The 25,718-nt window shown below is 41.0% G+C and overlaps 1 protein-coding gene across 2 annotated transcripts in view; it reads left to right on the forward strand.

Annotated features, from left to right (window-relative positions):
* The window catches only part of CIT (citron rho-interacting serine/threonine kinase), a 177,938-nt gene that overhangs the window by 90,115 nt on the left and 62,105 nt on the right, over nucleotides 1-25,718 (forward strand). Inside the window, exons 14-23 of one of the 2 annotated variants that reach the window (XM_021718196.1) lie at nucleotides 2,491-2,661; nucleotides 2,932-2,982; nucleotides 3,509-3,562; nucleotides 6,960-7,100; nucleotides 8,955-9,080; nucleotides 12,497-12,592; nucleotides 18,527-18,643; nucleotides 19,600-19,709; nucleotides 20,747-20,921; nucleotides 25,094-25,291. In XM_021718196.1, the coding sequence (XP_021573871.1) occupies nucleotides 2,491-2,661; nucleotides 2,932-2,982; nucleotides 3,509-3,562; nucleotides 6,960-7,100; nucleotides 8,955-9,080; nucleotides 12,497-12,592; nucleotides 18,527-18,643; nucleotides 19,600-19,709; nucleotides 20,747-20,921; nucleotides 25,094-25,291 (1,239 nt within the window). The remainder of the gene's footprint in view (nucleotides 1-2,490; nucleotides 2,662-2,931; nucleotides 2,983-3,508; nucleotides 3,563-6,959; nucleotides 7,101-8,954; nucleotides 9,081-12,496; nucleotides 12,593-18,526; nucleotides 18,644-19,599; nucleotides 19,710-20,746; nucleotides 20,922-25,093; nucleotides 25,292-25,718) is intronic. The other variant, XM_021718197.1, reaches the window with a different exon arrangement.

Here is a 25,718-nt window from a genome sequence, read left to right on the forward strand (position 1 = left end):
GATGCCCAAGACTTTCTCTCAGCTCTTTGCTGCCTGCACAGTTCAGTGTTTATGTCTGTGGGCAGGGCTGGCTTTCCATTAGGCACAGCAGGCATGGTATCTAGGGACCACTGCACTTTTAGGGTCCCATAAAATGTTTTACTTTTTTAATCAGAAGGAAAAAAAATGAACTTTTAGGTCAAAGACACTTTTTTTTTTTTTGAGTTGGAGTCTCTCTTTGTCACCCAGACTGGAGTGCAGTAGCCGTTCCCGGCCACCGCAGCCTCGACCTGCCGGGCTCCGGTGATCCTTCCGCCTCAGCCTTCCAAGTAGCTGGAACTACAGGTGCGCTACCACGCCCAGCTAATTTTTGATTTTATTGTAGAGATGAGGTCTTGTCAAGTTGCCCAGGCGGGTCTTGAACCCACGGGCTCAGGCAATCCACTCACCTCGGCCTCCCAAAGTGCTGGGATTACAGGCTGAGCCACTGAGCCCGGCCCAAAGATACTTTTTATAAATAATATTAGCATTTTGTATTTATATGAATGCAACTGTAAAATATAATTGTGTGTATGTATATATATATTTTAATGGAGGAAGGGATTCAGGAAGGCTCAGTGCTCAGAGTCATGAAGGTCATAATATATCCCTGGCTGAGGGACATAGACAAACCTCAAGTAAAGGGTGTACCATTTCACATATGGCTCATGTTCCACCCTGTGAGTTCAGATCATTGGGAAGAGGATATAAAGACCTTTGGTTATGTAAGCCAGCATCACCTGCTTAGCATGCACCACCCAGGAATCTTGTGCGTCCCATAATCCTGAAGTTTGACCTTCAATTACTGTACACTTTGAGTAGGAGGAAGAGAAATGAGACCCTTTGAGCCCTTGCTCCACTTTGGGCTTGTTTTGTTTCCTTTCTGCTTTAAAGACAATATAGGGAGAAATGGGCTTGCATGAAAATCATAGAATTTTAAGAACAGCACCTCTAGCACCTCTCCTTTAATGTGTACTGGGAGATCGCCTGTTACAATGGGATCAAAGGTTTTCTTTGTTGTTTAAAACTTGCAATTTATGGGCTAAAGAATATCCTTTCTCAATTGATTCTGTCTTGGGAGAAATATTTTAAAAATCCTTACCAATTATATCTTGGAAGAACAGATTTTAGAGGTGTGATTGTATATTGTGAATGTCAAAGACATTCTTGATTCAATTCCTTTTTCCTTTCATTTTGTTATCTCCCCACCACCACTCCCTAAGGCACCTTGGAGTAGATAAGTACTTCGTAATAATCCTTATACGTAGCCTTGATCTTGCTAACAAAGACTATTTTTATACTTTGAAAGTTTTCAAAACTTTTGCCCACTTCTGGTAAATCCAATTCTGAGAAATTTCGATTCAAATTATTCTGCTTTGATTTTAGGAATGTATTTTGGAAAAGGTTGGGCTGTTTGGGTCACTTTAAAAGACTTGATTAAGGGATTAAGATACTTCTTTTCTTAGAATTTTTCTCATAGGTATTTTGTCCAGAGCCAATGTTTTGTGACTCTTCCAAATTTCAGGGTGACTTGCATTGCAGGAACAATGTTAAATTCATCATTCAGTTTTGGGCCCAGAAAAATTAATGGTGAGAAACTGACATGATGAGTTTCACCTTCCAGGATTCTTTCCACTGAGACTTTCAATTACCCTCTTGTGCTGTCTGAAAGGTTAATTTTAAAACTAGTACCATATCTAATTGTGTTAGGAGCACATGACTTCTAAAGGACAAATCTATATAAATGATTACCCTTGGAGGAAAACTACGTGTAAGCAGTTTATCCTTGTTTAAAGAATATCCCTTTTAGCTCTCTTGTGTTAATGCCTTAACGTTCTGTGCATATTGTGTGGTATTTTGCTAAAAGGATCATATAGGCATGTGTGTTCCCAATAGTTTTACTAATAATAATTCATGTCTACGTTAAAAACAGTTTCAAGATTTAATATTCTTTTCTCCCTCCTCTTCCCCTGACACCCCTTTCCTTTGCTCATTTAGTGTCTCTTTCTGTGTTCATCTTTCTACTCACTTTCTCTCTGTCTGTAAGTCTTTTCTTTTTTTTGAGTTGAGGTCTCACTTGTATGCCAGGCTGGAGTGCAGTGGCACAATCACAGCTCACTGCAGCCTCGGCCTCCCAGGCTCAGGTGATTCTCCCAGCTCAGCCTCTCTAGTGACTGGGACTACAGGTATGCCACTGTGCCCGGCTCGTCTTTTGATTTTTTATAGAGGTGAGGCCTCACTACGTTGCCCTGCCTGGTCTCGAACTCCTGGGCTCAAGCATTCCTCTTGCCTTGGCCTCCCAAAATGCAGGAATTATAGACATGAGCCACCATGCCTGGCCTGTAGGCCTTCTCTGTTAATCTCTCTTCCATGCGTATCTTCCCTTTGTGGTTGATATTCTTCCATCCTCACTGCCTGTCTTTTCTTTTAGGAGTTCTAAAGTTCACTTTTATTCCATTGCCTGTTCTTCAGGAGTACCAGGCTCAAGTGGAAGAAATGAGGTTGATGATGAATCAGTTGGAAGAGGACCTTGTCTCAGCGAGAAGACGGAGTGATCTCTACGAATCTGAGCTGAGAGAGTCTCGGCTTGCTGCTGAAGAATTTAAGCGAAAAGCGACAGAATGTCAGCATAAACTGTTGAAGGTAGTCAGTCACCTTCTAAGAGGGTGCTTTTGGGGTAAGATCAAGGATGATCTTAGCAAGAAACAAAGAAATACTAGCTTAATGATTCTAGAGTTGAGGATAAATAGGATACTTTGGAAAACTCCTGTCTTTAATTTTAGAAGATAACATTATTACTATTTATTATTAGTATCTCAGTCACAGAGATCAAGATAGTACAATAGATAGTGTTGTCTACAGGACTTTTAGGTTGTTGAGATTTCTCAGTATGGTATATCTTTTTAATTACAGGCCAAGGATCAAGGGAAGCCTGAAGTAGGAGAATATTCTAAACTGGAAAAGGTATATTTTCCATGACTAGTTTTGCTATTTTGGATAGATATTTTTTTCGTGTTACTATCAGTAGCTTGTCATTAATTAAGAATACTCTTGAAATGAATAAGGGCCTCTATTCAAGGCATATTTGTTGGTCTGTATCTGGATTACCACATTTAGCTGTAGCCATGGTTCTAAAAGAGATAAGAGACACCTCATTTTTTTGTCATGCCTGTTCACAGTAACAAATAAACTCAGACACTCAGTAAAACATAGATGAGAATTCTTATTATCTTAAGGCTCTGGGCAACTTTGATTCTCTTTTTGCCATTTGTATGTTGCTAGTCCTAGAGAAATAGTTCATACGGAGGTTTGCACTGGGACATTCAAAGACTTTTCCGATAGGCCACTGCTCTTCCTTTCCATTAGTAGATTCTAGAAAACAAAACAAAAAAGCCCCCACAGAAACTTTGAGAAAATAGAACTGTAATAAATGTAGCAAAATGTTAATGCAGTTTGCCTTTTGCTTTATTTCCTGGGATCTTAATTTTAGATCAATGCTGAGCAGCAGCTTAAAATCCAGGAGCTCCAAGAGAAGCTGGAAAAGGTAAGCCCGAGGTGGTTTTTTGGGAACTTACCCCTCATTTCCAAACACCTTTCTTTGTCTTGTCCCAGATCACCAAAGATGAAAGAAACAGAATTAGTCACCAGCACTGAGGAAAATGAAGGGGGAGTAAGCTATTACCTGAAAATATCAGAGTTCTGAATATAGTTTTTCCTTCTGAGACATGTCAGCAGTGTTTATTTTTAAAAGCCAAGCTGTATGAGACTCTCAAGTAAAAGTTCTAATTATACTATGACAGAACCCAAGAGGCCGGCATCTCTTGCCTCAGGGGGCCTGGCATCACTTTTTGCACATTTGTAAGAGAAGCAGTTTACAACCTAGACTGCCTTCAGTCAGAAACTCCATGGCAGGGAGGGCTGGAGGGTCCTGGAGTCATCATGTGGTTGGTGAGGGGATGGGTTTGGTTTAAACATCCTGAAAAGTTTATGCTAATGGTCCTCCTTTTACTTATTTTAAAAATGTTTACTTATTAAGATACTCTTGACAAATAAAAATTATATATATTTATGGTGTACAATATGATGTTTCATATACTATGTATACATTGTGAGATGGTTAAATTAAGCCACTTAACATATTTATTGCCTCATATACTTAGCATTTTAAAATTTTGTGGTGGAGAACATTTAAGATCTATTCTCAGCAATTTTCAGGCCCTCCCTTTCGTTGAACACTGGAAATGATAAATGAAGGGGCAAGAATGAATGTGGTTCTCAGACATGCCTTTGGTATTGAGAATGTTTGTATGTTTGTTGGCTTGGTTTAAAAGAGCTCTTTCTTCTTTTTTAAAAAATTGTGGTGAAAAACACATAACATTAAGTTACCATCTTAATCTTTTTTTTTTTTTTTTTTAAAGAGACGCTGTCTCACTCTCTCACCCAGGCTGGAGTGCAGTGATATGATCATAGCTTATTGTAACCTTGACCTCCTAGGCTCAAGTAATCCTTCTACCTCAGTGTCCTAAAGTGTTGGGTCTACAGGTGCATACCACCATGCCCAGCTAATGTTTTTATTTTCTATTTTTGTAGAAAAGAGGTCTTGCTGTGTTGCCCAGGCTGGTCTTGACCTCCTGGGCTCAAGCAATCCTTCTGCCTTGGCCTCCCAAAGTGCTGGATTACAGGTATGAGCCATTGCGCCCAGCCTATCTTAACCATTTTTTTTTTTTTTTTGAGTTGGAGTCTCACTCTGTCGCCCAGACTGGAGTGCAGTGGTCGCTCCCGGCCACCGCAGCCTCGACCTGCTGGGCTCCGGCGATCCTTCCGCCTCAGCCTTCCAAGTCGCTGGAACTATAGGCGAGCGCTACCACACTCGGCTGATTTTTGATTTATTGTAGAGATGAGATCTCGCCTGCCCAGGCGGGTCTTGAACCCGTGGGCTCAGGCAATCCACTCGCCTCAGCCTCCCAAAGGAACCATTTTTAAGGGTACAGTTCAGTAGTGCTAAGTGTATTCCCACTGTTGGGCAAAGTGTCTCTGGAATTTTTTGTCTTCTAACACTGAAACTCTGTAACTACCAAACACTAATACAATTTACTACTTTATATACCACATATAGGTAGAATCATACAGTTTTTGTCTTTTTGTGACTGGCTTATTTTACTTAGCATAATGTCCTGACGTTATCCAAATTTCCTTCCTTTTTAAGGCTGAATAATATTCCACTGTATGGATAGGCTACATTTGCTCATCTGTTCCTCTGTCCTCTTCGCATTTATTCTTTTTTTTTTTTTGAGTTGGGAGTCTCACCCTGTCACCCAGACTGGACACAATGACAAGCTCATGGTCTCTGCAGCCTCAACCTGTTGGGCTCAGGCAATCCTTCTGCCTTAGTCTTCCAAGTAGCTGGAACTGCAGGAGCATACTATCATGCCCGGCTAATTTTTTTATAATAGAGTCAAGGTCTTGTCAAGTTGCCCAGGCTGGTCTTGAACCCCTTGGCTTAGACACGCCTCTTGCCTCCACCTCCCAAGGTGCTGGACTTACAGGCATGGTGGCCGTATTTATTCTTGAACTCTCTGATGAAAGCCTTCATGGCCCTTTTTCAGCTAGAAACTTGTGAGAGGATGCACATTTTCATCTAAAACTGTGCTCTCTAATAAAAATGTGATGTGAGCCCTAAATATTAGCTACAGATATAATTTTAAAATTTCTACAGCTACTTGGAAGACTGAGGTGGAAGGATCGCTGGAGCCCAGCAGGTCGAGGCTGCAGTGGCCAGGAGCATGCCACTGCACTCCAGTCTGGGCGACAGAGTGAGACTCCAACTCACAAAAAAAAAAAAAAAAAATTTCTAGTAGCCCACTTTTATTATTTATTTGTTTGTTTATTTATATTAAGTGAGAAAGCAGGATTTATTGAGAGGGCAGAAAAGCTCCCACAGTGGGAGGGGACCCAAAGGGGTTGCCACAGTAGCTCACTTTTTAAAAGAGCAAAGAGAAACAGGTGAAGTTATTTGAGTGATATATTTTATTTAACTGAGTATATTCAAATATTATCATTGCTGCCTATATCAATATTACTACACTAATACTGTTTCAGTTTGTAAATTAAACTGGAATAAAATTCAAAATTAAGTTAAAACATATTAGATTTAACTTAAAATAATTCAAATTAACTTAAAAATAAAGTTAAAAAAATTATTTTCTCAGCCACATTTCAGATGCTCAGTGTTGGGCAGTGTAGGTCTCAAAGGTGAAGTTTTCTTGAGTTTTCACTTTTTAAAATTTTAACTTAGAGCAAATAAATGTGAGGTTGTTGGTCTCATAAACTCAGATCTTTACTATAGTACAGTTATAGCTGTGATATAGCTAAGAACCAAATAAAAATTCGCAAATACAAACTTCAAGAGGTCTAGCTATTTTTATGACAATGTAGATTTGTGAGTTATCATGAATACTATGGCTGCTGTACCCTTTTTTATTTGCAAAAAAAAAGTTTAAATTATAACTTTTATCTTGTTTTCTTTTTGTAAAAGTAATACAGATTCCCCATAGGAAAATTAGCAAATGAGATAATTAAAATAAGGAGAAAATTTATGCTCAGAGGTAAATACATTAATTTCTGAGTAGATTAATTTATCTAGACCTTTTCATTTCTATTTACTATGTTGCATCAAATTGAAGATGCTGATAATGATCAGATACTCCAGAAAGAAAAATGCATCAATTTTAATAGTAGGATGCATTCCAAATTCAGTGGTATGTTTTAAAGGTGTACCTCAGAACAGACAAAATACCAAATAAAATGAATGGTTATATATTTTGACAAATGGATATGATATATATGCTCAGTGTTGCCTGCTTTTTCCACTTAGCGTGTGGCCATCGTCTTTTCACATGAAAGATTTGGCCATCTCTCTCCTGTTTCTTCTTTCCCCGCAGGCTGTAAAAGCCAGCACAGAGGCCACCGAGCTGCTGCAGAATATCCGTCAGGCAAAGGAGCGGGCCGAGAGGGAGCTGGAGAAGCTGCAGAACCGGGAAGATTCTTCTGAAGGCATAAGAAAGAAACTGGTGGAAGCTGAGGTGAGTAGGGAACCTTTAGCCTGGGGCCCTGGCTTGAGAGCAGCCACGGCCTTTGGCTGTACCAAGGGAAAGAAACTGCAAAACTATCACTTTCTTATGCGTGACCAAACTGCTTTCTTCTTCTAAGATCCCTTTAAAAGTTGAGAGGCTTGGAAACATTTTCCCCCCCACAGGGAAAGATTTGCGCAGCAGCTTCAAGTAGAAAGATGTTTTGATAAAAGCTTTTCCTTTCTGTTTGTTTTCTTCTGACCTACTCACTAATCTGGCAGAATTTATATTTTTATAGGTTGACCGAAACTTCATCTCTGAGTTTTTCTTTTTTTTTTTCCTCTGTTTTTCCTTGCCTTTTTCTCCCACAATGTTAATAACGTATTAATTTCCAAGGCTTCGTTTATTACCTGTATGTCAATGAATCTCATATCTATATTTTAGGACCTCTTTCCTCCCTCAAATTCTTTGTTGTTGTTGTTGTTGAAATCATTTATATAATTATACCAGAACTGCAAGAGTGCCATTTCATTGTAAAATAACTGTAACAGTACAGAAGAATATAGAATAAAAAGTGACGTTTCTCTCCTTTACTCCTTTCTGTCTCCCCTAGCCCCTTGGTATTTGTTTCACAGAAGGAACATGCCATAATTGATTTCACCCTCCTCCTACTGCTGGGTCTTTTGCTTTTCCCTGTCACAGTCTTGGTGTGAACCTACCGGTAGATGTCTCTTTGGAGCCATCCTCACTCACATTCCAGGCTGTATCTCCCCTCTGCTCCCCTGAAATCCTGACTGGTGTCTGAACAGTGCATTGAATTTAGAATGAACTCACACTCTTCCCCCACAGGCTGTTTTCCCTTCTCACTTTCTTCATGACTGTCAGGGCCACCATCATTCATCTGGTCACCCCAGGTTTGAGACCTGGCATCATCTGCTTTTCTTTGAACCCTGTTTTTCAGTGAATCTCTCAGTCCTGCAAATATGGCCATGCTGTCTCTCCTGTTCACCTCCTGCTTGTCATGTCTGTAGCCTTCCTTGCACTCCAGGCCCTCTTCCTCTTAGCTGAGCAAATCTAATAAATGTCTTGACCTTCTGCATCTAGTCTCTTTTCCATCCCAGCTAGCTCACACAGTGTAAGATTCATGAACCAAGCACCAGATTTCTCAGTGTACTCTGCCCCATTCCAAACCTTTAAGGGGTTCCATAATACTTAGGTGCACCTCTGAGACTGGTACATGAAATTCTCAACCATTTGACCTGCAAAGGTTATCCTTTCCCCTTTTCACCTGCTCTTCCCCCAACACGTCCTGTGCTGTAGCCATTCTAGGGGCTCATGACTGGCTCTTGACCACCTCTGTGTTTCTGCTGATTTGTCTCCCTTTGTCTGAAACATCTTCCACCCTCCTCTCCTGCCCTTCCCTCCTGCCATATACCACCTCTATCCAGAGCTCACACCTCTCTGATGACTCCGTACAACTGCTCAGTTAAAAATCCTCTTTCCTGCCTGCAACCTTCTACAGATCTTTGCTTTATGATTCTTCCCCCCTTAACCTATATTGTGTTTGTGTTTTCCAAGGGCAGGAATTATGTCATCTTCCTCTCTGTATTTTCCACGAAGCCTAGTGTGGTACTTTGCAGATAGTAGGTGCTTGGTAAATATTTGAATGAATGAATGCACTCTTTTAACCTACACAACTGAGTATCTGAATTATAGAGTCTTATTTTCTCTGCTCTTTCTTCGAGTGCCGGAGACTTTTCTTCCTGTCTCAAGTGTATGCTTCTTGAAGGCTCTGTCCCTCAATGCAGGTGTTATACCCATAGCAGTTACTCCATTAAAACTCTCTGATTGATTCATGATCTACAGGAACGCCGCCATTCTCTGGAGAACAAGGTAAAGAGACTAGAGACCATGGAACGTAGAGAAAACAGACTGAAGGATGACATCCAGACAAAATCCCAACAGATCCAGCAGATGGCTGATAAAATTCTGGTGAGCAGGAACGAAAGTTGCAAAGTTAAAAGATAACAGGTTAGAGGTTGCAAAGGGAAGGGGGTAAGAAGAAGAATTAACTGTCACGATTAATTAAGAAAGATGGTTTCAGCATACACCACATTGTAGAATAGTATGACTAAGCAAATAGTGGACATTACAGCACTGGAAACAGATCTGTAAACTTTTTTTTTTTCTCTATTTGCTATAGCCTGGAATTTTTTTTAGTAGAACATGCATCTATCATTTTCAATACATTTTTATTGGAGTAGTGACACCTTCTATCAGCAGAGCTTTGGATGGCTGTTAACTTTGCAATGGCCAATTCAAAAAGCTATAGGGGTTTAGACCTTTAAGACTGAGACCCAGAGTCTTGCTTTTGGAGGAGAAAGAAATTAGTCATATAGAATTGTTTTCCTTGGAGTAGTATTTGTCACAGATGCATGTTCACCCATTCACTTTCTCTGCTACCGTTGGTTATTATTATTATTATTATTATTATTTTTCCATTTCCTTAGATATAGCAGGTCTTTTTTAAGGTCTGTAATCATCCTGATTCAGTCTCAGGCTCTGATGACCATGTTCACTCACTTACTTTCTCAGCTACAGTTGGTTATTATTATTATTTTTCCAATTTCCTTAGCTATAGCAGGACTTTTTTAAAGGTCTGTGATCATCCTGGTTCAGTCTCAAGTCCCTGAAAACCAAATTAACTTGATCAAGGAAGGCTCGGGTGGTACTTGCAGATGTGTTGAAGTTTTACCCCTGCCAGGGTGGAAGGCGGCACCTTTGAAGGGCTCTCCTTGGATCTCAGTCCCAAAGCCAGAAATTTGACGTCATGCTTGAGAGACTTAGTGATGACTTGGAGTCTATTCATGTCCCGCCCCTGGGAGAGACTCTGAAGTCATTGGCCATTTTTCTCTACCCTAAGGAGGCAAGGTGGTAAAACAAGCCACTTCATCTCTCTTCACATCACTTCTGGGAACTGAGTCGCCAGCAACTGTACGAACTCAACAGTGGCCAACTTATAGATGTACGCTTGATACCAAATCAAACCAAACCCAAACCCTTCAAAACTTTATATTTCTATGTTTGTGTATATTCATAAATAAATATATGAATGTTCTCGAACAAACAGGTGAAAGAGGAAATGGTTAAATTGTATTGCTATGATACCCAGTTTTTGTATGTTTGTACACAAAGACAAATGTGACTGTTAGTCTATCCTTTCTGTTCTCTGGTTCTGTCATAAAAGTTTCTCTTGGCTATTGTCAAGTATGTGAATTTTATTATAAGTAAAATTAGATTCCTCTGAGATCCCACCACTGCTGTTCCTTGTTTGGTACAAACTAAGTGGTTAACTCTCTTGTGGTTGCGAAGTGTTTCTTTGTTTAATGGTGATGTGTTCATTCATTCATTCAACAAATATTTAATGAGCTTCTACTATGTGCCAGGCACTGTTCTAGGAGCTGGAAATAAAGCAGCAGACAACAGTATTTGCATAGTAGGACTGAAGAGTTGATCCAATACATATAGAAAAGATATGTTTAAAAAAATGACAACAACAACAAAAAATACCAAACCACCATGAAATCAGATTTTAGAACATATGCTTTTCCAAAGGTTCACCTGCAGTGAAATTGTAGGAAAGTTCTGCATTCTTGGATTATGTGGTGTAAACTCTCATTTATATATGGACCAGAAATTCGGTCTTAAAGTTGTCAGTCACATATATCTGAGTTTTTGACCTAATTTTAGATTTTGATTTCCATTCCATTGATTTCCATCTTATGAAGACTGAAATGGAAAAAAAAAGATGATTATCGAGTGATTTCTAACATAAAGGAAAACTAAGCGTATTTCTTTGTCCAGATGTATCTTGCCACTTGCCTGAGTACCTCTGTGGTTGTTTCTCATTTATCAGAAGGTGTTTTTTGCTCAAGAACCCTGTGCTTACGCTGTAGAGTGTCTAGGATATGGGCAAAGAGTGTCCATAATACCATTATATAATGATGATGCTTAGAAAGATCCTCAGGTGTCATTGGCTTTAAAATATTTGCTATTCTGATAAGAACTTTGAAAACAAATAATTGGGGCTCTCATTATAGCAAAATCTTTTTGCTTGAATAAAAGAAGTCATGGCAGGGGATCCTTTAGCTGAGTATTTCGAAACGCTCTAAGGTATGTTTTTAGCAGTTAAAAGCCTGTTTACATTCAAGTTTTCCAGATCTCATCTGTTAGCTTGCTGTAGATCTTGTGCTCCTGGTCTTATGATTGAACTTGCATGGCCCCCAAAGCAAAGCCAATGCTTGTAGATTTTAGAATTTTAAAAGCTCAATCACTAACATTTTATGTACATGTGAATCTCAGTGTACTTTTTTCTCCCCATTTTATGAACATATCCTCTATAATATTCTCATTCTTCAAAATTGTTTATAATTGCTTCCACTTCAAAGAAAAATTTCATAATAGTGTGAAGAGGTAAAAACTTGGAGTAATGACTTTTGATACTAGCAATTAACTGATGGGTCCAGATTTATAAGAATTAATGTAGGTACAGCTATCTGTGCATTTAGAAAATGTTTTAGTGGATTGAATGCTGCCTTTTAAAAGATACACTGGCAAATGAGCTGCTATAATTTTCAAAGAAATTATAATTTTGTTTAAAAGCAGAACACATAAAAGAACTAAGAAAAATGTGACCTATTTATGTTACTCCAAACTCTCTTCCAATCTTTATTATATATGTATATGTTTTTATGTCATTGTTATCAGTGTATGTTATGTTTGGCTTTGTTTCCATTAGCATTGTATCATGTAAACATTATATCATATATATATCTTCAGATATTCACATACTCCATTAATCAGTTAAAAAAATCATTCAAAACTTGAAGTGCTTGAATCATAACATTAGTTTTTCTTTTTAGCTAGGGTTCTTGAGCAATAATTATGTTGACAAGGAAAATACAAACTATTTTTTAATTCTCATAGCAAATTAAAATTACTTTTCTTATTTAAGGCTGTCATCACAGTGAAAGTGGCCTGAGACTCAAGATAGTGGTCAGGAGTTTTGTGCTTTACTAAACTTTCAAATGTTGCCTTGTTACTCTTATTTCTCTATGGAAAGATGAAGAGCTGCCTTTGTTTGACCTGTCATGCTGACATATTTGTGTCCCAGGCCTTACAGCCCATGAGCTGTGTGTGTATGTGTGTGTAAATACTAGGACTTGGAAAACCTAGCGCCAAGGCACGGTGGTGGTTTCCTGCTCAAGAGCCTTAGGACTAGGAATGGAGGACCAGATGCCTGTTAACCTGTGGTGCCCGTACCAAAGTCATGTTTCCTGTGAATGTCTAACGTTTATTTGCTGTGTCCTTCCCTTTGCACACCTGATTATCTTTTCTGTTGTGTCCAGGAATTGGAAGAGAAACACCGGGAGGCTCAAGTCTCTGCCCAACACCTAGAAGTGCACCTGAAACAGAAAGAGCAGCACTACGAGGAAAAAATTAAGGTAAAGACACTTTCTGATCTTTCTTGGCATTCCTCTTATAGCACCACAAAGCTTTCCTCTCTCGCTGGACACTTTTGGCTACTTCCGCTAGACCAAGGGACTGTTTGTGGTAACTGCTGCCCTGACTTCATGGTGGGAGGTTTTGGGTTGTTACTTATGTGGAGGATTGGAAATCTGAAGTTCAGAAAAAATTTTTTTGTTTTAAATTTGGTTATCATTTATTTCAATTTCATCTTTGAAGCGTTTTCTTTTTTAAAACTCATTGTTGACTCAGTGTGGTGGCTTATGCCTGTAATCCCAGCACTTTGGGATGCCAAGGCAGGAGGACTGCCTTAGGCCAGGAGCTCGAGATCAGCCTGGGCAACATAGTGAAACCTCATCTCTACCAGAAAAAAAAAATTTGTCTGGGTGTGATGGAGCAAGCCTGTAGTCCCAGCTACTTGGGAAGCTGAGGCAGAAAGATTGCCTAAGCCTAGGATGTCAAGGCTGTGGTGAGCTATGATTGTGCCACTGCACTTTAGCCTGGGTGACAGAGTAAGACTCAGACTCAAAAATAAATAGATAGATAAATAAATACATACATACATAAAAATAAACACTCATTGTCATTCATTTCCTGTTCATTTAAGATTTAGACATACACTAACCACATTGTATTCTTTTAATTTGTTTCCTGTGTCTCAGATCTGGGACCCTTTCCCTTTTGTTTAAAGTATAACCATGAAAACTTTCTTTAGTGAAACTTGTGACAAGCTCTCTGTTTTGTTTGTCTGGAAGTGTTTTTCTTTCACTCTTCTTTTCTTTTCTTTTTCTTTTGAGTTGGAGTCTCACTCTGTCACCCAGACTGGAGGGTAGTGGCTGCTCCCGGCCACCGCAGCCTCAACCAGCTGGGCTCCGGCGATCCTTCTGCCTCAGCCTTCCGAGTAGCCGGAATTACAGGCACGCACTACGACGCCCTGCTAATTTTTTGATTTATTGTAGAGATGAGGTCTCACCTGCCCAGGTGGTCTTGAACCTGCAGGCTCAAGCAATCTACTCACCTCAGCCTCCCAAAGGCGCGAGATTACAGGCTGAGCCACTGAGCCCGGCTCCCACCCTTATTTTCAAAAGAGGTTTTGACTGGGGATAGTCTTGAGGTTGGCAGTTATTTTCTTGTAACACTCTTTGAAAATATCATTCCATTGACTTTTGGCTTTTACTATTGCTGTTGTGGAGTCAGCTGTCAGTCTAACTGTTGGTTGCTCTCTTTGAAAGTATAAATGCTCCTTGACTTATAATAGGGTTATCTGGAGAGAACTCCATCGTAGATAAAAAATACAAATTGGAAATCATGATCAATCCATCATAAAGCTGAAAAATCATGTTGAACTATCTTAAGTCTAGAAGTTCTTCAATTAATGATGAGATTACACTTTGATAAACCCATCCTAAAGTCAAAAATTGTAAGTCGAATCATCATAAGTTGGGGACTATCTGTAATGGTTTTTTTTCTTTAAAATTTTACTTTGTCTTTAATTTTTCTGAAGCTTTACTATAATGTACTATGTTTTATCCTGCTTGAGATTTATTGGGCTTTTGAGTAGATTGGTATCTTTTTATTAAATCCAGAAAATTAATGGTCATTATATCTCAAATATTGTCTCTTCATCTCATCTTCTCTTTTGTTTCCTTTTGAGAATTTGATTGGGCATGTGTTAGATCACCTCCAATCTATCTTTATTTCATATTTACCATTTCTTTGTGCTACATTCTGGGTAAGTTCTTTTGGCTTATTTTCCAATTTACTAATTCTTAGCTCTGTCTAATCTGCTGTTAAACTCATTCGCTGAGTCTTTAAATTCAGTTGTATTTTTTATTTCTAAGACATTCTGTTTGGTTCTCTCCCAAGTTTACTAGATTATCTAAGACAATAATTTTCTTTTCTTCTTTTTTTTTTTGAGTTGGGGTCTCATTCTGTCACCCAGGCTGGAGTGCAGTGGCACGCTCCTGGCCACCACAGCCTCGCCCTACTGGGCTCCGGCGATCCTTCCGCCTCAGCTTTCCAAGTAGCTGGAACTACAGGCGTGCACTACCACACCTGGCTAATTTTTGATTTATTGTGGAGACGAGGTCTCGCCAAGTTGCCTAGGTGGGTCTCGAACCCATGGGCTCAGGCAGTCCACTTGCCTTGGGCTCCCAAAGTGCTGGAATTACAGGCTGAATCACCGAGCCTGGCCAAGACAATAATTTTCTATTCCTTGCATTCATTTTCAACTTTATTTTTTATTTCTTTAAATGTATCAAACATAGTTGCTTAATGATCTTTGTCTAATAATTCCAATATCTGAAGTATTTGAAACTCTGTTTTTGCTCTGTTATTTTTCTTGGTTCTTTGGCATGCTGCCTGTTTCCTTTTCTATGCTTGGTGACCTATTATTTTCCTTGGAAAATTATTAATGGGAATTCTTTGAGGCCTTCGATGAAAATGTATGCCAACTTTGGACGATGACCCTGGGCTTTGATTTCTGCCTCTTCTTGACTTTTGAGGCTACCAAAATTGAAGTTCAAGTTCATTTGGTTCAGAAAATGCCTCAAGTTTAAAACAGCTTTGTACCCTTTTTCTACCTCTCACTTAGTTTTTGGTATTCTTTTTTTTTTTTTTTTTTTGAGTTGGAGTCTCACTTTGTCACCCAGAGTTTTTGGTATTCTTACTCTCTTGCCAACTTGCTATTGGGAAAATGTTTTCCATATCTTTTTTTTTTTGAGTTGGAGTCTCACTGTTGCCCAGACTGGAGTGCAGTGGCCACTCTCGGCCACCGCAACCTCGACCTGCTGGGCTCCGGTGATCCTTCTGCCTTAGCCTTCCAAGTAGCTGGAACTATAGGCGCACGCTACCATGCCCGGCTAATTTTTTTTTTTTGTTTTTGATTTATTGTAAGATGAGGTCTCGCCTGCCGAGGCGGGTCTCGAACCCGGGGCTCAGGCAATCCACTCACCTCAGCCTCCCAAAGGCGTGGGATTACAGGCTGAGCCACTGAGCCCGACTTCCATATCTTATCTAGCACTATAAATCATTTTCGGTAGAATGGCTGGCCTGATGTCTAGCCTACTATATTGTCAGAAGTGGATGCCAGTCTATCAATTTCCTCTTAAAATCACATCACGTTTTCATTATGATTCTGGATCCAGCCTTCAATTCATTCTTACGTTCTTAAGAATCAGCTGTTAGTTATTATGTTTCAAATATTATCTCTTCTCTTTCTCAATCAGACATTGAAGGAGGTTTTCAATTTTTTTGTTAATCCTGCTGTTGAATTGGTTGGTTTTCTCCTTTCTTGGAGAACCAAACGTGTACATGCCCACACAGCATCACTACCACCATTACCCTGGCCTCTTTTACTCCTGGAATTACTTTTGGTTATTTTTTCATTAAAAGAAATAAAACCAAGAAATGGCCTCAGAGTATTCACATGTGGCCCCCTACTTAGTGGATTTTAAATGTTATAAACTAATCCTTTTGGCTTGAATACTTACTGGCTTCTAGACTTTTATCTTTGGAATAAACTAATTTTCTGAAGATTATAAAAATGTATACAGTAGTACAATGGTACCTTTGCATGATGAAGATAACTCTTTGTAAAATCCATTCTGTTATTTGAGCGATTACATTTTTGACGTTCCTGTCAAAACTCATGTTCTATCTTAAATTGATCCAGGTGTCATCAGTGAAATCTCTTGTTTCAAACAAACCCATTACTCTTCCTCTTCCCTATATGTCATCTTGTTCATCCTTCTTCCCTCTGAACCCTATGAAAGCTTACAGGAGAGATGCTTCCTTTTTTTTTTTTTTTTTTTTGAGATGAAGTCTTGCTATATCATCTGGGCTGGTCTCTCGAATTCCTGGGCTCAGATGATCCTCCTGCCCTAGCCTCCTGTGTCCAGTGTAGCTGGGATTGCAGGCACATGGAAGCGTACGTTCTCATTCTTGATAGAAGTGTGTCCCTTCTGGCCTATACTTTCCTCTTATTGGTATCCTTTACTGCCAAAGTTGAAGTCTTATTTTTGAGCAGAGTAATCCTGAAAATGTATTTCATTGCTTTAGCACCTCATTAAAAAAAAAAAAAAAGCAGCCGGGCTCGGTGGCTCAGCCTGTAATCCCGCGCCTTTGGGAGGCTGAGGTGAGTGGATTGCCTAAACCCGCGGGTTCGAGACCCTCCTGGGCGACTTGGTGAGACCTCATCTCTACAATAAATCAAAAAATCAGCTGGATGTGGTAGCACATGCCTGTAATTCTGGCTACTTGGAAGGCTGAGGTGGAAGGATCGCCAGAGTCCAGCAGGTCAAGGCTTGCGGTGACCGGGAGTGGCCACTGCACTCCAGTCTGGGCAACAGAGTGAGACTCCAACTCAAAAAAAAAAAAAAAAAAAAAAGCATATTGGGTCTAGATATTATGTGGTCTCTGCTACCTTCTAGATGGGAAGAACTTTGTTTTATAGATCCCAAGGAATGTCAGGGAAAGATCTGTTTTCTTCTCTCTTCCCTACTGGAATCTTTATAAAACCACTTCTTTTTAACCTGTTCTGCTTTGTGTTTCCTGTTCTATCAGGCCATTTTAGTAATAGTTATGATTATACCCTAGATTCCACCCTGTTCTTGCTCATAATTTTAGAATCACACTCAGACATCCAAGAGAGTGAGCCACTTCTCATCCTATTGAGCCTCTTCCCTCCTCTCATGACCCTGTTCCGACCTTTTGGTCTTCTCTACCAACTCTCATTCTATTTTTTCATCAGTCAGTTCTAGTTTAAAGTTCTCTTTGAAATCTGTTCTTTCCTTTCTTAATCATGTGGACCCCCTCCCTGCTGACTGGCTCTTTTTAGGGATGATGTCCCCATGAGCTATGAAGGTCCTTTCACAATAGGCGTTATGGGAAAGGCAGATTTCAATCCCATCTGTGACCCCAATTCTTTCAGATTTATTCCCAATATTCTGGTGTCCTTCTTGATGTAGTTGGTATCATTTGGAAAAGCAAATGGATTCTCTGTGATGAGAAACATAGGGTTGTGATCAAAGGCTCAGAGAAGTTGTGATGTCTTCTTTTTTCCTTTCTCTTTTGCTTGTTGTTTTGGCAACGAGTAGGGCTGTGTGTGTGCCCCAAAGGACATTAGATCAAGGTGGTGGTTGGTGACACCATTACTGTTTTATTTTATTTTTTCCTCTTAGGAACAGTAGGTGCTTATAGTAGCATTCTCAGCACAGAGAACATATGATTTCTCTTCCCCTGGGAAAGGTTTCTCTTCCCAGTGCTGTTTTGTTTTTTTTTTTTCCCTAGTTACATCAGAGGAAAGAATGGAGGGAAGAGGTTTTTATTTTGTCTTTTCAATCTGCCGACTGTCCACCTACGTTATTAGTGGGCAAAATCCTCTTGTCCCTGGTTGTTTCTGAATCAGCCTTGATCACATAGACTTCCCAATCTTCAGCTTCTCTCCCTTTGCACACAGCCCAGGAGTATCTAGGATTAATTTGTACAGATTTGGAGCAAGACATGTTCTGAAAGCTGCTGGTGCATTGGCTAAGAAAAAGTTGTTCACAGGTAATATCTGCAAATTATAAGGACTTTATCATCTAGGTCAAGATCCCTAGAGAGATCTTTTCTCCCCCCATCTAATTTTGGGGTCTACCTGATTTTGGACATAACTCTGGTCTTTTTGGCTGCTAATTTTAAAGTAAGTTCTTAGTTCAAGTCCACCTGTTACTTGCCATTTGATGGTAATACCTGACTTCTTAATCTTATCCCAATTTTTGCCTTCTCTTTGCCCCAGAGTCTGGAGACCCTGGGCCTCGCCACTGCTTTTTTCCTTCCTCTCCTTTCCTTCATTTTCTCAAATGCCCTGTTAAGTCTTCCCTGCTCAGCTTTCCTCCTGAGAACATTCACTTCTTCTTTTGTCTCTATAGGTGTTGGACAATCAGATAAAGAAAGACCTGGCTGATAAGGAGACTCTGGAGAATATGATGCAGAGACACGAGGAGGAAGCCCATGAGAAAGGCAAAATTCTCAGCGAGCAGAAGGCGGTGGGTATAAAGAGGGGCAAAGCCAGTTTTCAAAGGAGGGTTTTTGAAACATGCCAAGAGTCGTACCTCCGAGAAGTTGCTATTTCGTCTGGCATTGAATCCGGTGAAGTTTGTTGATAGTTGGGAGTTTTCTCTAAAACTGCTTCTTCTCCTAAAAGCAACAGAGGTGGCAGCTTAGGGTGGCTACTTTGGGGCATTTTTGTGCCCTCCTGTAGGAACTCATGCTGAACTTCCATTTGCTAGAATGTTGTCCTTCTAAATGCCCCCTGACAGAATGCCTAGTTGGTGGTTGGTCCTCTCTCATTTCTCTTCTTTTTACTTGCCTGTTTCTCTCCTCTCTAATCTCCATAGACAGTTTCAGAAACTTGCTGCTCATAAGGGTCACCTGTGGTGCTTGTTTATCTGCACCCCGCTGAGACTTTACACATCAGAATCTCTAAGGGAAGGTTTTGGGAAGTTATATTTTAATCAGTACCCCCTGTCTCCCATTCTTGTGATTCATTAAGCTGGGGAAACTTTGCTATACAGGGTCTAGAACAGTAGTGGCTGGGCAAGAAGGAATCACTCAGAAAATGACAACCCTATGGGTGATGATAAATACGAATTTACAGATTCAAGTTAGAGGCGCTTGCAGACTCAGGTCACATGCAGATGGGACGAGAGTTTAAGGGTCCTGCTTACTTGCAGGATGTTAGGTTTCTGAATAGGTCCTTCTGTGTGTTTTAAATGCAAACCACTTAGCTAGTGTGGTGACATTTGCACTATGAGAAAAACAACTGGCTACCATCCATTTGAGTGGTAACACCTTTGATTCTCAGGGTATAGCCTAGTTGAGCCTCTTGTTACCTTTGGCCAAATTGCTGACATTTTAGATGAGACTTCTGCCCCAGCCTGCATGGCCATATTACTGGTATAACTGTCTGTGCCTAAGGTTTCACAGATGCCCTGTCTTTCAGATGATCAATGCTATGGATTCCAAGATTAGATCTCTGGAACAGAGGATTGTGGAGCTCTCTGAAGCCAATAAACTTGCAGCAAACAGCAGTCTTTTTACCCAAAGGAACATGTAAGTATTCCAATTCTAACTGCTTACATTATTACATTTTGGTCTCCCATGGGGCATGAATTCTGTTCTCCTTCTGTCTGATGGAGCTGGAGCAGACTGAATGACTTGTAACTTGGCCCAGCCCTTGGATAATTATATCATTTTGCCTTGTCTTGAGCGACCTCACTCTACCATGGCCTTTCTTTTGAGTAGTATTTTCTTAAATGCTTCAAATTACCATCAGATTACAGAGTGTTTTGCAGTCTCTGATGAAGCTATTTATAGTTTCCTTTGGAAAGCTGCAATCCTTATTCCCCAAACTTGCATCCTGTAATTAGTAAGAGATGACCTTGTGTCCAACTGGGCCATCCATTTTGTTGCCTCTCGGTTATGTCCTGGGGGAGGATGTTTGGGGCTCAACAAGGACTACTCATGTTCCAGGAGCACTTTGATCTTAGTCTTTTCCTCCAAAGAATTAGTCTCCAGCACTTCCCTCCCCCACTTGGTTTCTCTCTTTAGAGATCTTCTAAAATATTGCCATCTTAATCTACCAGCTTGTGTAGGCTGTTTTTTGGTCTTTGATTCCTTTCAGTTTTTGATACTGCTAAGCAGTTTGGTGGAGAGGTTGGGGAGCTCTACAGAGAACTAGAAGAAATAGCATTCTTTCTCCTTGTTGCTTCTTCTTGCCCAGGGCCTGCCTTCATGAGTTTTGGGGGCACCCTTGTACAGGGCCCTTTTCTGCTCTCCTATACAGACTCTCAAAGAAAAATTAAAAAGGCCTATCAAAGGAGTGAAATGTTGGTATCTCTTGCATTCTCCTCGACCATACTCAGTCCTATAGGTGAGGGACTATGAGTGGTGATGACTGCTGGTCCCCAGGTTCCTGTGCCAGGATCATGCCTATGAGACCAGAGCAGGAGAGAGCTAACTCTGGAATGGCCATGGTTCACTTAATGAGGACACATGTCTTAATCCATTTCTGTCTGTCCTTCTGAGGTGATGTGCTCAACTCTAATGAGACTGTGATTTTGTTTGGATCCTCCCACCACCCTCACCAGGAAGGCCCAAGAAGAGATGATTTCTGAACTCAGGCAACAGAAATTTTACCTGGAGACACAGGCTGGAAAATTGGAGGCCCAGAACCGAAAGCTGGAAGAACAGCTGGAAAAAATCAGCCACCAAGACCACAGTGACAAGAATCGGCTGCTGGAACTGGAGACAAGGTTGAGGGAGGTGAGAGTGAGGAGTGATCTCCTGGGAGGATTTTTGAGGGCTTCAGTCCCTGAACCAGCCAGCTTTCAAGCACAAATCAGTACATATATGAGAGGCATTGTGTATGGTGGTTAAAAGTATAGACTGTGCCACGTGTATCTGGGTTAGAATTCTACCTCCACTTCTTATTTGTTTTGTGACCTCTTATTCAGTTTCAGTTTCTTCATCTGTAAAATGTTAGTGATAGTATATCTCCTTCAGAGGATTCTGCAGGGATTATGTACATTGGTACATCTGTCAAATGGGAGCAGAGCGATTTCTCCTTTAATGGAATTTAATGAGGGCCATGTGACCTAGTCCATGCATGGAGTTTAGCTGTGGTGGCTTAATGATGGTGGCAGAGGTCTCATAATGACAGGAGAATATTAAAAACCAAAACCAAACTTAGGTTTGATTGATGGAAGGTAGTTATCTTCAGAGATATAAGGAAGCTGGGGAGAGTAGCCAGCCTTTTGGGAGGAAAATACAACAAATTGGGTTGTAGACACGTTGAAGTTGACTGAAGTCATAAAGTTACGTTTGTGTATTCACTGTATATTTATTAAAGCCCGCTGTGTGCCAGTTAGTAGTAGCCTAGGTCTACAGTGGTGACAAAACAGATCTGTTCCTGACATGGGGGCTTTCAGCCTAGTGGATAGGGTTAGCTGGCACCAGCAACACAATTGGAGTTCAGAACAGTGGTCATTGGAAGTCGGACACCTGGGTTGGAAGGGAAGACACAGTGTCTCGTGTGTAGTAGGTGCTCAAATATTTGTGATGGAATTCTTCAAAGAGCAGATGATCTTTCTTTTTTTTTTTTTTTTTTGAGTTGGAGTCTCTGTCGCCCAGACTGGAGTGCAGTGGCCACTCCCGGCCACCGCAGCCTCGACCTGCTGGGCTCCAGTGATCCTTCCGCCTCAGCCTTCCAAGTAGCTGGAACTACAGGCACGTGCTACCATGCCCGGCTAATTTTTTGATTTATTGTAGAGTTGAGGTCTCGCCAAGTTGCCCAGGTGGGTCTCGAACCCGCGGGCTCAGGCAATCCACTCACCTCAGCCTCCCAAGTTGCGGGATTACAGGCTGAGCCAGTGAGCCCGGCTCAGATGATCTTTCTTAAGAAAAGGACTGTTAAGCAGACAGAGGTCTGAGCACTAAACCTTGGGGAACACTCATGTTTATGTGTGTCTTCATTTGTACTGGAATATTAAAATGAAGTCAGGAAAAGGTATTGTCCTTTTCAGGGATTCTCAAGGTATAGACCCCTAATTAGGGTCATCTGGAGTGTCTGTTTTTGTTTTTGTTTTTTTTAGTTGGAGTCTCACCCTGTCGCACAGGTTGGAGTGCAGTGGCATGCTCATGGCCACCACAGCCTCGTCCTACTGGGCTTAGGCAATCCTTCCACCTCAGCCTTCCAAGTAGCTGGAATTACAGGTGCACGCTACCACATCCAGCTATTTTTTTTTTTTTTTTTTAATTGTAGAAACGAGGTCTCACCAAGTTGCCCAGGCTGGTCTTGAACCCCTGGACTCAGACAACCTCTCGCCTCGGCCTCCCAAAGTACTGGGATTACAGGCTTGAGCCACTGCACTCCATCTGGAGTGTCTGTTAAAAGGCAGATACCTTGCTATTATCTTTAGCTTTTTAAAAATGGAATGGGAGGTGGGGGGAGATGAGTAAGGAATCGCATTTTGAACAAGTGCTCTAGGTGATTCTTAAAACTCCCTGGAGTTTGAGAACCATTGTTCTAGGTTGTCCAAAAACCTTAGTGGTTTAACTTTTGTCGTTCAGGCTATATTTTACTCTTCAGTAAGTTTAACAACAAGATCACAGTAGAGTCAACCTTAAGTTTGTGAATGTAAATAACCCAGATGGATTTCTTTAGCTTGGGAGCCTTGATTTCCTGTCTTTTTCCTTCCTTTCCTGCAAATGTTCTTCTTAGGAGCTTACCCTGCAGCTGTAGCTCTTCTGGGCAATTAAAATGTTCCTAGGGAAGCTTGTTGCATTTTACTTGAATCAGTGTAACTAACCCCCCAAGGATGGTAGGGGAAACTTAAAATGTTTCCAAGAGGTACAGGCTCTCTATTTCTCCCTGGGAGTTTTGCAGTTTAGCTCTAAATATAACAAGATCAGTTCCTCTTCTCTTGGCCACATGCTGCTATTGAGATTGAGGGCAGAGGCCTCCACCTGGAGTCTGATCCACCTTAAAGGGCCCTGGGCCTTCCCCCACTCTGTGTGTGCAGTGTTAGTGCTTCTGTAGCCAAGTGTGTGGAGTCTCAGAGGTGCAGAGCTCTTGGGTTTTCCTTCCATTGTACAGCATCTGGCTCCCCACCTCTCCTTGATTCACTGTCACCTGCCTCTCTTAGTTTTGTCAAGTGGCATCAGGGGAATTTTCAGCCTTGCTAGTAGAGGCCTACCCTACTCTGACTGCTGGCATTTTAATAAGACAGACTGGACGGTGCAGTGTTTGTGAGCATGGATTTTTGAGCCAAAAAATGCTGGGTTTGAATGCTGATCCTGCCTTTTTTTTTCCTTTTCTTTTCAAGCTGTGTGACATTTGCTTAGTTACCTAATCTCGGTGGCATAGTTTGCTTATCTGTAAAACGGAGGTAATATCAGTACCTTCTTCATTGGGTTGTTATGAAGATGAAATGAGTTAATACAATACCTAGTATGTTGTGAGGACTATGTTTGCTGTTACCACATTGTCATCAACATTATTGCTGTTGTCATCATTGTCATCATCATCATCATCTCCAGAGAGAGATCACAGCCATGACTTCAGCTGTCACTGATTTGTTAAGCCCTCCCGGATCTAGATTACCAACCCAGAGCTTTCTCTTGAGTATCTAACACACTGTCACAGTAGACATTAGATGTCTCCACTTGAATGTTTCCCATAGGGCTCAAGTTCTCATCCTTCACCTCACAGTGGCTCTTTCTCTCTTGTTCCCTGTTATAGCTAGTGGTCTCACTCTCTGTGTAGCTTATCTGTTCAGAAATGTGGGAGTCACCTTAGACTCCCCTCTGCCCTTTGTTCTCTGCCACACATCAAATTAGCCACTAAATCTTGTTGGTTCTCCAGGTTAAATCTGCAAGTTCTTCTCTTCACCCTGTGGCCTTTGGGACTTGGGTTTCACCTTTTCTGGTGAAACTTCTTTGAAGCTGGGTTGGATGTCTTGTTTATATCCCCATGGCCTTCTGTGCTTAGCTCATCACCATGTATTCCTCTTGCCAATCCCCTTAGACTGTAGCTCTCTGAAGGCAGCAGACATCTCCTGTTGGTCTCTAGGGCAACACTGTTGGTGTTTGGTCAGTAGATGTGCCATGGTCTCTCTCTCCCCCATACCTTTGGATGTCTTGCTTCCCTGCCTGGAATTTTCTTTCCCCACTTATCTGCTTGTTTGAGTCCTGTAGTATAACAGTCCAGAGAGTTGGCTTCTCTACCCCTCTGCTGTGTTCCCACAACTTATCTACCTGTCCTGATTGGGGCACATGACCACAGTATATGGCAATGTTTGGCTTTCATTTTTCTCCCCAACTCAAAGGCAGAGACTGTCTTTCATCTTCATATTCCTTTTAACAAAAAAATGCTGAGTAAATTTTTCTCTACTGAATAGATGACACATTGAATAGATAGATGAATGGATGAGCTGATGGGGGGAAGAATGATTAGCTTATAATGTGACTTTAATGTGGATTACCTAATGAAAACATATCAAAGCAATAGAATTCTTAAATAAATAGAATTCAGTCTGTTCTATTTGCATTTGAATCATAAAGGTGTCCCTGTTACTAATATGATGTTATTTATCTATAAATGTTTTTCTAATAAAAGTAATCGTCACAGTTTTCATTCTCTATTCTTGCTGTGTGGTTTTCTTTTAAAGCCTTTCCAGGCATTTGAATATTTGTAAGGGATGGTTAGGAAATACATCCTCTTAAAATGTTCTCAATCCCTTTGAGTTCTGGGATGCATGGAAGTCATACCCATTTTACTCCATTCCACCTCTTCCCACCACAAGCCCCCATGGAGGGCTGAGAATGTGGTTCCAAGACCAGGTTTCCACGTGGATTGAGCAGCAGGTTGTGTCATCACTTTTACTTCTGCTCAGGCCAACCGAGGGTTTGTCTCTCTCTCTCTCTCTCTTTCTCAGGTCAGTCTAGAACATGAGGAGCAGAAATTAGAGCTCAAGCGCCAGCTCACAGAGCTGCAGCTCTCCCTGCAGGAGCGTGAGTCACAGCTGACAGCTCTGCAGGCTGCTCGGGCGGCCCTGGAGAGCCAGCTTCGCCAGGCGAAGACGGAACTGGAAGAGACAACAGCAGAAGCTGAAGAGGAGATCCAGGCGCTCACGGTAGGTCTGGGGAGCAGCACCTTCAGGTTACTGAAGGCCTCACCTAGGATAAGTGTGGCACTGAGGATATTTGCTCACTCTTAGAAACTCCAAGAGGGATAAAAACGCTCCATGAAGATATTTAACGGGCACAAAATTGGCTTACGCAGGCTTCTTCTTCATTGGAATTAGTATACTAGCTTGGGTGGTGATATCCAAATTTTCCTTAGTATTTTGAAAAGTTCCTGTTTTACTTATGTATTTTCCTTCTTTTTAAAATAATTATTGGCCTGGCTCGGTGGCTCAACCTGTAGTCCCGCGCTTTGGGAGACCGAGGTGAGTGAATTGCCTGAGTCCGCGGGTTCGAGACCCACCTGGGCAACTTGGTGAGACCTCATCTCTACAATAAATTAAAAAAAATTAGCCAGGCGTGGTAGCGCGTGCCTGT

This window comes from Carlito syrichta, unplaced genomic scaffold, assembly GCF_000164805.1.
Source record: "Carlito syrichta isolate Samal-C Ts95f unplaced genomic scaffold, Tarsius_syrichta-2.0.1 Scaffold311911, whole genome shotgun sequence".
Classification (NCBI taxonomy): Eukaryota; Metazoa; Chordata; class Mammalia; order Primates; family Tarsiidae; genus Carlito; species Carlito syrichta.